Below are 13,760 nucleotides of genomic sequence, written 5' to 3'. Positions count from 1 at the left end.
TTAGCTCAAACAAAAACGTAACTTATGTTGGTCTTAACAGGGAGCAGCTTAAGCTATGTGAAATGAGGCAGACTAGAAGGCAGTGTATCCACCCAAATCAATAAAAGAATGCAAACATTTTCAAAATAAACCATTAAAACGCCACTTCAATTAAACGAATACTCGAAGCAGCAAAATTTAATTTGAATCTAAGCACTAGAAAATAGCATCACGTATTTTTGAGTATTGATATCAAGTTGACGTAGCATGACATGAATGCAGTTGTCTCACCTGTAAGGCTGCGAAGACGAAGTGTCCGGAGTCCACCTTGGGCGCCCTGAGTGTTATCCTGCACCACTAAAGCGTAGCTAGAGTTATACAGCTGGCTGCCTCGGATAATCCGAAGGTTGTCCAAGGGTACCAGGTCCACCGAGACGTGAGCCACAAGAACGTAGCCCTGTACTTCCACGATCCCCTGAAAAACAATGACAAACGTGGAAGCGGGGTTCCTCAAGGTTCTGTTCTAAACCCGTACTAAAAATAATAACAGTCAAATTTAGTGGCCGTTTAAAAAACCTGCAGGAAGGAGAGGTCCGGTTTCCCATGAAGGTGAGTAATCTCCAAGTTGCCGTGGACGACCTGGCAGCCGGTGTAAAGCAGCTTCAAGGTCTCGTAGTGGTTTTCTATGCTGGAGGGCAGGGCCAGCTTCATGTCAGTACCGAGGCACACTGCAACACAGAACGACTGTGTCATCTTAAAGAAGCGCCAATGCTGACATTCCTGTCAAATGAGTCCCCAAAGCTTAGTGACAAGCAGTCGACTGACAGGTGGTGGCAGTAAAACTGAATAAAGGAGGGAAAAAAATACAAGGTAGATGGTGAAGAGTCACCGGTTGGGTAACGCTCACTCGTTGCTGAGCGACTTTTGAAGAGAAAACAAGAGAAAAGGAAGCTTCACTCACTCTTGGTTGCACTATTCCAGTGTTTTTCAACCTTTTTTTGAGTCATGGCACACTTTTTTCATGAAAAAAAAATCTCAAGGTACGCCTCGAGCCAAAAATTTTTTAAATGAATTTCTGAAGACTATATTAACAATATAAAGTCATGTACAGCCGTAGCTCATACGAAATGAATTGGCTCTGGAGTCTGGAAGCAGTCTCATAACCTGAAATTCCGTTTGTAGAGACGTGTTTTCCATGTAAATGCCCTGATGCGTTCTCAGCACTACTGAAACACCACATTAAATTTTATAATCGGGGTAAAAACGGAATACAACCACAGCCAAACACATTTGACTCATTTCATATACAGTGGGGCAAATAAGTATTTAGTCAACCACTAATTGTGCAAGTTCTCCCACTTGAAAATATTAGCGAGGCCTGTAATTGTCAACATGGGTAAATCTCAACCATGAGAGACAGAATGTGGAAATAAAAACCAGAAAATCACATTGTTTGATTTTTAAAGAATTTATTTGCAAATCATGGTGGAAAATAAGTATTTGGTCAATACCAAGAGTTCATCTCAATACTTTGTTATGTACCCTTTGTTGGCAATAAAAATTTTGTCAAAAAAACTAGACAAAGACATTTTGAGATGACTAAAAGGGGACAATTCCTGTTGATACCAGGTTACTTCCTGATGATTTGGGGACATTTCAGGGACACGTCCTGTTGATATCAGGTCACAAAATGTCAATGGCTGTCATGGTAAATGGTCAAATATCACAAAACCTGTGTTTCCCTTCCACTGAAAATGAATGGGAAATTTGGATGGCGAATTTTGGGGGAACCGTAGATTTTTGCCAAATTCTGTATATAACTTTTTTGCCCCTTACCATCCTTGATTTTTTTTTTTTTTTATGTGTAAGTTATGTGATTTGGTCAAAAATTGTAGAACAAGTAGTGCTTTGAAAAATTTTAGTTTGTTTTTCAAAAAATCCACATTTACGGGCAAATGTAAAATTTTGGGGGGTCGTTCAAAGAATTCCCTGCTTCGCGCTAAAATTCCGGGCACTGCTTTTTGAAGGGGTGACTGTCAGTCAAGCGGTTTGGGCTGTGCAGCGCACTGAAGAAATTCCTTTCAAAACAAAAACAAAACAAAAAACGGAATTTTACTATACGGGCTTTTGTCTTGCAAAGCCCTATGTAATAAATAGGATATTTACTGGTTACCCTTTAGCTGCCATGGACTGCGATACACGTCAAATTCGAAAAACAAAACCCTTCCACATGATGTCAGCGCTCAAGCAGCGCGATTGACATTTGACACACGCACGCTGTGTATTTTTGGCAGACCTGCGGCGCGCCATTTGCTGGAAAGACACTTGCGCCGGGTTCCCATCAGCTATAACACATTTGAAGTATCGTATGAAAACCGTGTCTGCAGCAGGAGGTACATGAGCTGCGGTGAGCAGAGTGCTTCGACTATCGAGGGTCTGTTGGCGGAATGCCAAAGGAAGTCATTTATAACTTGAAGAAGAGGAGGGGGGCGGGGCTATCTGCTGTATGACAGATTGCCAAAGCATGGGAGCTATGCGTGCATGTGTGGATTGTAACACGGTATGACCCCCAATGTGGTGACCCACAGTGGGGAATCTCTACTCAGTGGCTATTGGGAAATATATCTTAGGAGTGCATGTGGTTTGGATTTCATTTTTTAGTGCACAGGTGTCAAACTCGTAGCCCAGGGACCAGATCTGGCCCGCTTAAGTAAATCATGTGCGGCTACCGTGTGTTTTTTCGCTAAAGTCAAATTTAAATCAAAGTGGTCTGGTCCTAAATAAAAGATTGTGAATGAGAAAAATCAGAGGATATTTAGCATTTTTTGTCCTCTTTATAAATTTTTTTTAAATGAATGATTTTTTTGGGGGAAAAAGAACATATACCTTTTTATTTTTTTACAAAAAAAAAGCCCTATAGACCCTACCCACGTGACGTCACAACTCCTTCCTCCTGACTGGTGCCGCCCAATTGTCCGTCAACACATCATGTTTCCCTGTTACGGCTACGTACATTCCTCCTATTTACGACGTGTTTTTCTGCTCGTTAACATTAATAATCAAAATGGTGAAGGCGTGTGTGGCGGTCGGTTGCAATAACAGAGAAGATAGACGGAGAAGACGGAGAGACTTGAAGTTCTACCGGATTCCGAGAGACCCGGAGAGAAGAGAGCGAGATGGGCTGCTGCAATTCGACGAGAAAACTGGGCTCCAAATGATTACCACAGATTATGTAGTAGTCATTTTATATCTGGTAAAATGCATTTAATATATATTTAGAGGGTTTTGGGCTGACAACCACAATTAAGATCATTGCTAGGCTAATCGCCGACAACATACACGTATGTATGTAGTGAGAGTGCTATCGCTAAACCATATAAACATTAAAAGCCCTAACTCCATTGACAAACGACATGAAATACATTAGACTTGACAGTGGATGTTAGCAATAACAAAAGATTTTGAATTGAAAATTTCGTAACTCACCTTTCCAAGCACAAGATAGATTCCTGCCGAATTTTCGTGGACGAGGACCTGTTTCACCCAACCAGCAACGAAGTATTTATAAGCCTCCAAGCTCTTAAAGTTTTTCAAACTTTCGTGAGAATAGGCTGATTTTGTGTGGACAAGATAGTTTTAAATATCAGGGTAGCTAGCAGATGTCTGGCAAATACGGCGGAGACAGCGGGTCGAAAAACATCGATTTAGGCATCAAATATGGATCTGGCGAATGGATAAACTGAAGCTTTTCCACATAACGCCTTTTATGCAACGCATCAAGTGAGTTTACGGCATCCGAAAGCACCGGGTCTTCCATGAAATGCATTATAAATTGCTCGATCAATTGAGACCATTGATAATACAGACACAAAATGACGGCCAAGTGGGCGGAACCATACAGCGAGCATGTGATTTTGTGACGTCGTTGGGTAGGGTCTATTATTGTTTTAAAAATAAAACAATAATAGTTTCTTTCTCCCTTTTTTTAAATTAAGGCTATAAAAACTTTAAAAATATCAAAATAATTAACCAAATAAAAATTAAAAAGGTTTTGTGCCTTTTTGGCAGTGTTGGAACGATTAATTGATTAACTCGAGTATTTGATTAGAAAAAATGATTCAAATTAAATTTTGTTGCTTCGAGTATTCGTTTAATTAAAGTGGTGTTCTAGTGGTTTCTTTTTAAAGTGTTTGCATTTAGTTGTACTGATTTGTGTGTATACACTGTCCTCGAGTCTGCCTCATTTCACATGGCTGAGTCGAGCTGCTCCATGTCAAGACCAACATAAGCCAAGTTTTGTTTGAGCTAATGTTTTTTTAATGCATTCGTAATTTAGTTTATAGGTATATCTAGCCGTTTTTTGTGGGAATATATGTCTGAACTAGGGTTTGTACCGATCATGTTTTTTTTGCTCCCGATCCGATCGTTTTAGTTTGAGTATCTGTCGATCCCGATATTTCCCGATTCGATTGCTTTTTCTTTTTGCTCCCGATTCAATTCCAATCATTCCCGATAATTTTCCCCGATCATATACATTTTGGGAATGCATTAAGAAAAAAATTAATAAAACTCGGACGAATATATACATTCAACATACAGTACATAAGTACTGTATTTGTTTATTATGACAATAAATCCTCAAGATGGCATTTACATTATTAAGATTCTTTCTGTGAGAGGGATCCACGGATAGAAAGACTTGTAATTCTTAAAGGATAAATGTGACTTTTTATATAGTGACTAAATATTGTCATCTAGTGTATTTGTTGAGCTTTCAGTAAATGATACTGTAGCCATTTAACGGTTCTGCCCAAATGCATGATGGGAAGTGCAACCATGACTGCGCGTAGTGGTACCAATTGATATATCTTCTCTGCGTTGGGAAATAACATAGGGTGTTAATAAAAAGATCAATTACTACCTTACTTCCCCACATTGCTTCCCACGATTTTTCTAATCATAGGGAGACGGATTGTAAAGCTTTAGCCAATTAAAAAAAGGCTCCGAAGGCTGCCAAAATTCACTCAACTCATTTTACGCTGCCTTTTATCTCTATATACAATATAGGTAAAACGGCGCTATTACAGATTGAACCAACAATGCATGAGTGGGTCGTGCAGCGCATGCGTTAATTGCTTTTAATATTTTAACGTGATAAATTTTTTAAAAAATTAATTACCGCCGTTAACGGGATAAATTTGATAACCCTACCTTAAGCCTAAATGGTGTTGGTAAATGGTGTTATACTTATATAGCGCTTTTCCACCTTTCAAGGCGCTCAAAGCGCTTTACACTATCTCGCCATTCACCTACTGGTGACGCAGCACCAGGAGCAACGTGGGGTTCAGTATCTTGCTCAAGGATACTTAGGCGAGTTCATCAGGGCGAAGAATCGAACCCACAACCTCTAGGTTGGGGGACAACTACTCTACCACTGAGCCACGCCACCCCTAAACTAAATACTCTGGATGAGTGTAACATATTATGTCTGTAACGTTAAATACAATTAGAAAACGATTTAATTAAAAATATATATATATTAAAAAAAGGCATGCCAGATATTATTTTGCCGATTCCGAAATTTTGAAAATGACGTGATCGGACCGATCGATCGGCATCTCTCGTCTGAACCATTTGTTAAGAGCATTTAAAAAAAAAAAAACAACTTTGCGTTTTAATGCATTTAAGCTAGCGGACTTTTGCTATGTAAGTTAGCCAATTGTTCTTTTGTTGTACATATATTCTTTTTTTTTCCCATGCCGTTTGAGGCTCAGCTAAGGTATTTTCATTTTTCATGTTCCTTATCCAATTACTCGACTATTCGAACTAACTAGTTCATCGATTAATCGACTACTAAAATAATCGATAGCTGCAGCCCTACTTGCTGGTTTACTGATGTAACAATGACAAAGCGAGACGATTGTTGGCAATATTTGGCATGTTTTCGCAAAAAAAAAAAAAAATCAAGCGGCTTATCAGTGTGATTGGGTAATGGTAATGTCTTTAATCGATATCTTAATTGATTTGGCTTCCTGCTGTCCGCTGCAAACATTTTTAGACACAGTAAACAAACTGGTCATTTCTCATCTCCCGCTGTACTGAAAGTCAAAAACAATAGCCAAACGCTACACACGCTTTGTCATATTTCCTCGTCTTAGCTCTTCATATATCCAGCGCTCTTTGCTGTGCGCTCGTTTGCTTCAAAAATACTTCGCACACTCTGAAAATGAGAACTGTCACCCACTGAGTGGATGTGCAAATACACTTTATTCTAGTACGGCAAAAAAGTAAGTTCCTCGAGGTCACATGCGCCACCCTAGCATTGCTCTGCGCCCCAATATTTGAGAAGTACAGCATTAAATGATCCCCGACTACAAATACTGTTTCTGCAACATCAGCGCGTACTTCACTGAACACGTTTCACTCTTTTCAATCTACTACCGATCTATAAAAGAAAGGGAAATAAACAAGTGTTGCTCAACAGACAAGCAGAACAGGATTTAAACAAGTCTGCGGTGAAGCGCGCTCGTGTCGAGATTACCATCACAATGATCGTATTTCAACGCTTGACGGTGATGGACGTCCGACCCATTTGTTGTTCGACACTAAACCCGAGTGCACTAACCTGTTCCCGCCAACAATGCGGATTTATTTACCTACAAAAAGCGGGTGCGTGACAGTACGTCGTGTACCGTGGCGGATCTTGGAAAGGATTCCGAGTTATGTGATTGTTTTTTAACTCGTACACGACACGCTTTGAGGGACACGTTCAGGATGAATTAGTGTTATTGATTGAGCTACGAGCGCGACATATTGAGCGCTTGAAAACGGCGCTTTCGCTCGTATTGATTTTTTTGCAGTGACCTCGGAATAGAAATGTACACATGAGGTGAAATGGAAATGCTGCTGAATTCTAGGTGATGATGTTTTGATTTTTTTGAAAGCAAAAAACAGGTGCTTAAAAAGAAAAATTATGAACGTTCAGTTTTTATAAAGTCCTACGTTGTTCCCATTGTGTTCCCAATTTTCCCAACACTAATCAACAGAACCCCAGACAGGGTATTTTCTAAAAGCTAGCCAACCTGTGGTTCCCGAGTCAAATGTCAAATTTGGTGTTTTTAAAATGTCTTTTTTAGGGCTGTCAAACATTTAAAATTTTTAATCGAGTGAATCACGGCTTAAGATTAATTAATCGTAATTAATCGCAATTCAAACCATCTGTAAAATATGCAATATTTTTCTGTAAATTATTGTTGGAATGGAAAGATGAGACAAGACGGACAAAAACATTCAATATACTGTACATAATTACTGTATTTGTTTATTATAACAATAAATCCACAAGATGGCATTTACAATATTAACATTCTTAAATAAATTCTTATTTTAATTAGAGATCAAGCCAAGGCAAAGTCTGACTAAGTTTTATGCGTATTTTGCATTGCTATTTTAATTGGGAATGCCAGTTCTCTTTGTATTGAGCATTTTCTTTTTGTGAACATTATTTTTTTGTGCGATAGGAATATTTTTCTTGTGCTTTCACCAAATGATACTGTAGCGACTTAACTGTTCCACCCAAATGCATGATGGGAAGTTGGGCAACCATGACTGTCAGTGGTGGCTGCAAATGGTATACAGTATGTTCTGCGTTGTGTTCAATTAAACATCATCTGACAGTCCCAGTTGAAGCCTGGGACCGTGTGCTTTGGTCAGATGAGACCAAGATTGAGCTTTTTGGCAAAAACACTCTAAGTGGGTCTGGCGTGCCACGAAAGATGTGCATGCTGAAAAGCACCTCATACCCACTGTGAAGTATGGGGGTGGCTCAGTGATGCTGTGGGGCTGTTTTGCTTCCAAAGGCCCCGGGAACCTTGTTAGTAGGGTTGTTCCGATCATGTTTTTTTGCTCCCGATCCGATCCCGATCGTTTTAGTTTGAGTATCTGCCGATCCCAATATTTCCCGAATCGATTGCTTTTTTTTTTTGCTCCCGATTCAATTCCAATCATTCCCGATAATTTTTCTCGATCATATACATTTTGGCAATGCATTAAGAAAAAAATGAATAAAACTCGGACGAATATATACATTCAACATACAGTACATAAGTACTGTATTTGTTTATTATGACAATAAATCCTCAAGATGGCATTTACATTATTAACATTCTTTCTGTTAGAGGGATCCACAGATAGAAAGACTTGTAATTCTTAAAGGACAAATGTGACTTTGTATATTGTGACAAAATATTGCCATCTAGTGGATTTTTATGAGCTTTCAGTAAATGATAATTCAGCCATTTAACTTCTGCCCAAATGCATGATGGGAAGTGCAACCATGACTGTGTGTAATGGTACCAATTGATATATCTTCTCAGCGTTGGGAAATAAAATAGGGTGTAAGAAAAAGATCAACTACTACCTTTCTTCCCCATATTGCTTCCCACGATATTACTGATCGCTGAGAGAGCGATTGTAAGGCTTTAGCCAATTAATAAAAGGCTTCAAAGTCTGCCAAAATTCTCTCTACTCATTTTACATTGCCTTTTAGTTCTATGTATACGTAATATGTTACCATTATAGATTGAACGCGACAATGCGTGAGTGGGTAGTGCAGAGCATTTGTTAACTGCGTTAAATATTTTAATGTTATTACCGCCGTTGACGCGATACATTTGACAGCCCCACTTTAAGCCAAAACTAAAGACTCTGGATGAGTGTAAGACATTTTGTCTGTAACGTTAAATACAATTAGAAAACGATTTAATAAAAAAAAAAATATATATATATATATACACACTATTAGGGCTGTCAAAATTATCGCGTTAACGGGAGTTAATTTTTAAAATTAATCACGTTAAAATATTTGACGCATTTAACGCATGCACTGAATGATCCGCTCACACATTGTCTCAAACAGATTACAATGAGGCCGTTTATGGATATTAAGAGTGAAGAGAATGCCACCGGCCGCTTGGGGGCAGCGCCGTTCCATACTAATGTTATTTCTTCTAAACGAGGGAGAATTAGTAGTTGTGAGACGTTTATGCTGTATGCACAATGCAATGCAAATTACTATCTTTGCTCCACACATATTTCGGTAAGTTTTCTTTCTGTTAGTGGCAATTATGTGTCTCTTGTTGTATTTTGGGTAAGATATGTACAGATATATGTTATAAAGGCGCGTGGACACAGGCGTTCTTTGGACTGCGCCGTTTATAGGCATAAGCTTCGGCAACTCCTTCACAACATAAGTGTCGTTTAATGAAAGCACAACAAAAATAATATTCCTATCTCTCAAAAAAAAAAAAAAAATGTTCACAAAAAGAAAAGCACTTCAGTCCATAGTAATGAGGCCCTATTCTCACACAGTTAACAATGCAAAATGAACTGGCATTCCTTTTCAAAATAGCTATGCAAAATACACGTAAAACTTACTCAGACTTTGGTCACTTTATTGTTATTATTGTTATTTTTATTCTTATTATTACTATTTTAACTCTACTTTTGATTGAAAATTTTACAAATTTTATTAAAACGAAAACATGAAGAGGGGTTTTAATATAAAATTACTATAACTTGTAACTATAACATTTATCTTTTAAGAACTACAAGTCTTTCTGCCCTTGGATCACTTTAACAGAAAGAATGATAATAATGCCATTTGTGGATTTATTGTTACAATAAACAAATACAGTACTTATGTACAGTATGTTGTACGTATATATATCCGTCTTGTGTCTTATCTTTCCATTCCAACAATAATTTACAGAAAAATATGGCATGTATTAGAGATGTTTTGAATTGCGATTAATTACGATTAATTTTTCAAGCTGTGATGAACTCGATTAAAAAAATTTAATCGTTTGACAGCCCTAATATATATATTTAAAAAGACATGTCCGACATTTTTTTTGCCGATTCCGATACTTTGAAAATGACGTGATCGGGTCCGATCGATCGGGACAGCTCTACTTGTTAGGGTGCGTGGCATCATGAATGCTTTGAAATACCAGGACATTTTAAATCAAAATCTGTTGCCCTCTGCCCGAAAGCTGAAGATGGGTCGTCACTGGGTCTTTCAGCAAGACAATGACCCAAAACATATGGCCATATCTACACAGAAAAGGTTCACCAGACACAAAATCAAGCTTGTGAAACATTGTAGGAGAAGATTAGGTGCTGTTTTGTTGGCAAAAGGGGGTTGTACACAGTATTAACACCAGGGGTGCTAATAATTGTGACACACATTATTTGATGTCAAATAATTATTTCTTTATGTGGGATTTTTTTCCCCACTGAATAAATGCACTTGTATTGAAGGTTGGATTTTTCTCTTTTTTCCATTAAGGTCCCATAATATTTGAATTACAAAACATATTAGAAGCTAAAAAAACACATCTTAACCAGGGGTGCCAATAATTATGGAGGGCACTGTAAGTACCATTGATGGCACAAGACGTCAATGGAAGCCAATGAGCTAACATAGAGACTTATTCTCGTGAAAGATTTAGGTAGCAACCTGTTTTTATTTTCTCAATAGACACCTTTTTGGAATAATAAATTGATTCTCGGACGGAGCATATAGATAACCTTTTGGAATAAAAAGTATATCACCCTTTCGATATGTTGTCACACCCCTAGTTTACAATAGCAAATGTATTGATAGTATAAGGTGCAATTGATAATGTATCAAATTCCAAGAAGAAAACACCAGCAACCTATGATGTATAAAAGTGAGCAGCAAGTTGTCCATTGTGCAAAGCCATGTTGAGTTGGGCAGCCAGACAAGACAAGTGGCCCTCTAATCAGACAATGTCCTCCTGTTTTGGAGCCACTGGTGAATAATTGACTTTGGAATGATCCTCGGCAGCACAAGGCGCCTCTTGTTATTGTTGTTTACGTGCACGATTAACAAGCTAAAGATTTTAGGAAAAAATCTAATTGCGATTTTTCTGGTCAATATTATATATAATAGGCAGAGGTTGCGCTAGACATTTTCGTTGTCTGTCATTTTGACTGACAGGGTCATAAAAATCCGGTCATAGTCTATTTTTACCGGTCACTTAAATTTTTAAAATGATAATGATGACATATTCAATAGTATTTAGTTTTCATTCATTTTTAATTAATATTGTAACGCTTGCTTGGCGGCGAAAAATTAGACACGGGAGTCGTGGTATTTTTCTCCCTTTTTACTCTGCTTATCGCCAACAACTCCGCCCCCAAAGAAAAAGAGGCAACGATATAGACCCCAATCACCAACGTCACACAATGATCTTAATTGTGGTTGTCAGCTCAAAATCTTCTAAATATAGATTAAATGCATCTTACCAGATATAAAATGACTACTACATAGTCTGTGGTGATCGTTTGGTGCCCAGATTTCTTGTCGAATTACAGCAGTCCATCTCGCTCTCATCCTCGGGTCTCTCAGAATACGGTAGAACTTCAAGTTTCTCGGTCTATCTTTTCTGTTACAGCAACCAACCGCCACACACGCCTTCACCATTTTGATTATTAATATTAACGAGCAGAAAAACACGCCGTAATAGGAGGCATGTACGTAGCGGTAATGTGTAAACATGAACAGCTGACACACAATATGGCGGCTCCAGTCAGGGGGGCGGAGTTGTGACGTCATGTGATTGGGCGGCAATCTTGTCCATCAATTGGATGACGCGCTGGCACACCGGGTGCACCAATAAGAACCTCGCGTTGATGTGTCAATCACGGTGCCGCCGCCAGACCCCGGTGACGCTACAATATTCTGACAGAAGAGATAACGACGTCATGCATTAAGAGAGACAATAGCTAATTAATATGCTAACTCGCTACCCTGTGGTCTGGGGTGTGAATTGCAACCTGTCAAAATGACGGACGGACGTCAGTTTTTTCCGTCACCGTTTTAAAAAACCGGTGAACGACGGAAAATATCCGGTTAACGCGACCCCTGATAATAGGACTGCAGCTATAGATTATTTTAGAACTCGATTAATTGATGAACTTGTTAGTTTGAATAATCAAGTCATCAGATAAGAAACAGAAAATTAAAATACCTAAGCTAAGCCTCAAACGGTATAAAAAAGAAATAAATGAGGATCTAAGTACAACAAAAGAACAATTGGCTAACTTACATAGCAAAGGTTTGCTAGCTCTAAAATGCTAACATTTTTTTTTACAATGCTCCTAACAAATGGTTCAAACACATATTCACACAAAAACGGCCAAATATACCAATAAACTAAATTCCGAATGCATTAAAAAGACATTAACTCAAACAAAAACTTAGCTTATGTTGGTCTTAACAGGGAGGCAGCTGGATTCAGACATGTGAAATGAGTTATGTCTCAAACATGTTTCTTCAACCTATGCAGAATTGCACTTTCATTTAAAAATTAAAATACCTTAGTTTAGCCTGAAACATTATTTAAAAAAAAAAAAAATGAGGATCTAAGTTCAACAAAAGAACAACTAGCTAACTAGCATAGCTAAAGTCCTCTAACTTAAATGCTATAAAATGCTAACGTTTTCTTTTTCAGTGCTCTTAACAAACCGTTCAAACACACATTCCCACAAAAAAACGGCCAGATATACCAATAAACTAAATTCCAAATGCATTAGCTCAGCCAAAAACTTATGTTGGTCTTAACAGGGAGCAGCTGGATTCAGTCATGTGAAATTAATTATGTTATATTCACTGTCACCACCAGAGGGCAGTGTATCCACCCAAAATCAATAAAACGAAATGCAAACACTTTCAAAACAAACCATTACAACGCAACTTTAATTAAACGAATAATCGAAGCAGCAAAATTTGAATTTGGATCTTTTTTTTTCTAGTAGAGTTACTCGAGTTATTAATCGATATATACATATATAAATATATATTTTTTTCAAATTTGAGTCTTTAAATGGTGCTTGAGTGCAAAATTCAGTCATTTTTACAAATGTGGCACAGAATTATGTTATACCATCAAAACATTATGAATGAATTAATGATTGTTTTATTTAAAAGTAACTATGCAGAATTGTACTTTCATTTAAAAATAAAGTAAAATACCTGAGTTTAGCCTGAAACATTTTTTAAAAATGATCTAAGTTCAACAAAAGAACAATTAGCTAACTAGCATAGCTAAAGTCCTCTAGCTTAAATGCTATAAAAGGCTAACATTTTCTTTTTCATTGCTCTTAACAAACCGTTCAAACACACATTCCAACAAAAAAAGGCCAGATATACCAATAAACTAAATTCCGAATGCATTAGCTCAGCCAAAAACTTAGGTTGGTCTTAACAGGGAGCAGCTGAATTCAGTCATGTGAAATCAGTGTATCCACAGTGTATCCACCCAAATCAATTAAACTAAATGAAAACACTTTCAAAACAAACCATTACAACGGAACTTTAATTAAATGAATACTCGAAGCAGCAAAATTTAAATTTGATTCTTTTTTTTCTAGTTGAATTACTCGAATTATTAATCATATATACATGTATAAATATACATATACATATATATTTTAAAATTTGAGTCTCCAAATGGCGCTTGAGTGCAAAATTCACAGTCATGTTTACAAATATGGCACAGATTATGTCATACCATCAAAACATTATAAGATAGTTACGTTTTTTTTTAATGCATTAATGACTGTTTTATTTAAAAGTATTTTTCATATACTGAATTAAGTTTCTTTTGTCTCAGTACTAATGAAAAAAACTCAAATATTAATACTGTATTGTTTTTTGAAAGCTGGTATTAGCTGAAATTTCAAAAACAATACAT

At 37.4% G+C, this 13,760-nt stretch overlaps 1 protein-coding gene across 1 annotated transcript in view; it reads right to left on the bottom strand.

Annotated features, from left to right (window-relative positions):
- erbb2 (erb-b2 receptor tyrosine kinase 2) overlaps positions 1 to 13,760 on the bottom strand; it is a 48,828-nt gene that overhangs the window by 33,937 nt on the left and 1,131 nt on the right. The window contains exons 2-3 of the mRNA XM_057825720.1: positions 556 to 707; positions 271 to 454 (exon numbers count right to left, since the gene is read on the bottom strand). Coding sequence (XP_057681703.1) covers positions 271 to 454; positions 556 to 707 — 336 coding nt within the window. The remainder of the gene's footprint in view (positions 1 to 270; positions 455 to 555; positions 708 to 13,760) is intronic.

Source organism: Corythoichthys intestinalis, chromosome 21, assembly GCF_030265065.1.
Source record: "Corythoichthys intestinalis isolate RoL2023-P3 chromosome 21, ASM3026506v1, whole genome shotgun sequence".
Classification (NCBI taxonomy): domain Eukaryota; kingdom Metazoa; phylum Chordata; class Actinopteri; order Syngnathiformes; family Syngnathidae; genus Corythoichthys; species Corythoichthys intestinalis.
The sequence above is the reverse complement of the archived record's forward strand: the minus strand, read 5'-3'. Positions and strand labels throughout refer to the sequence as shown.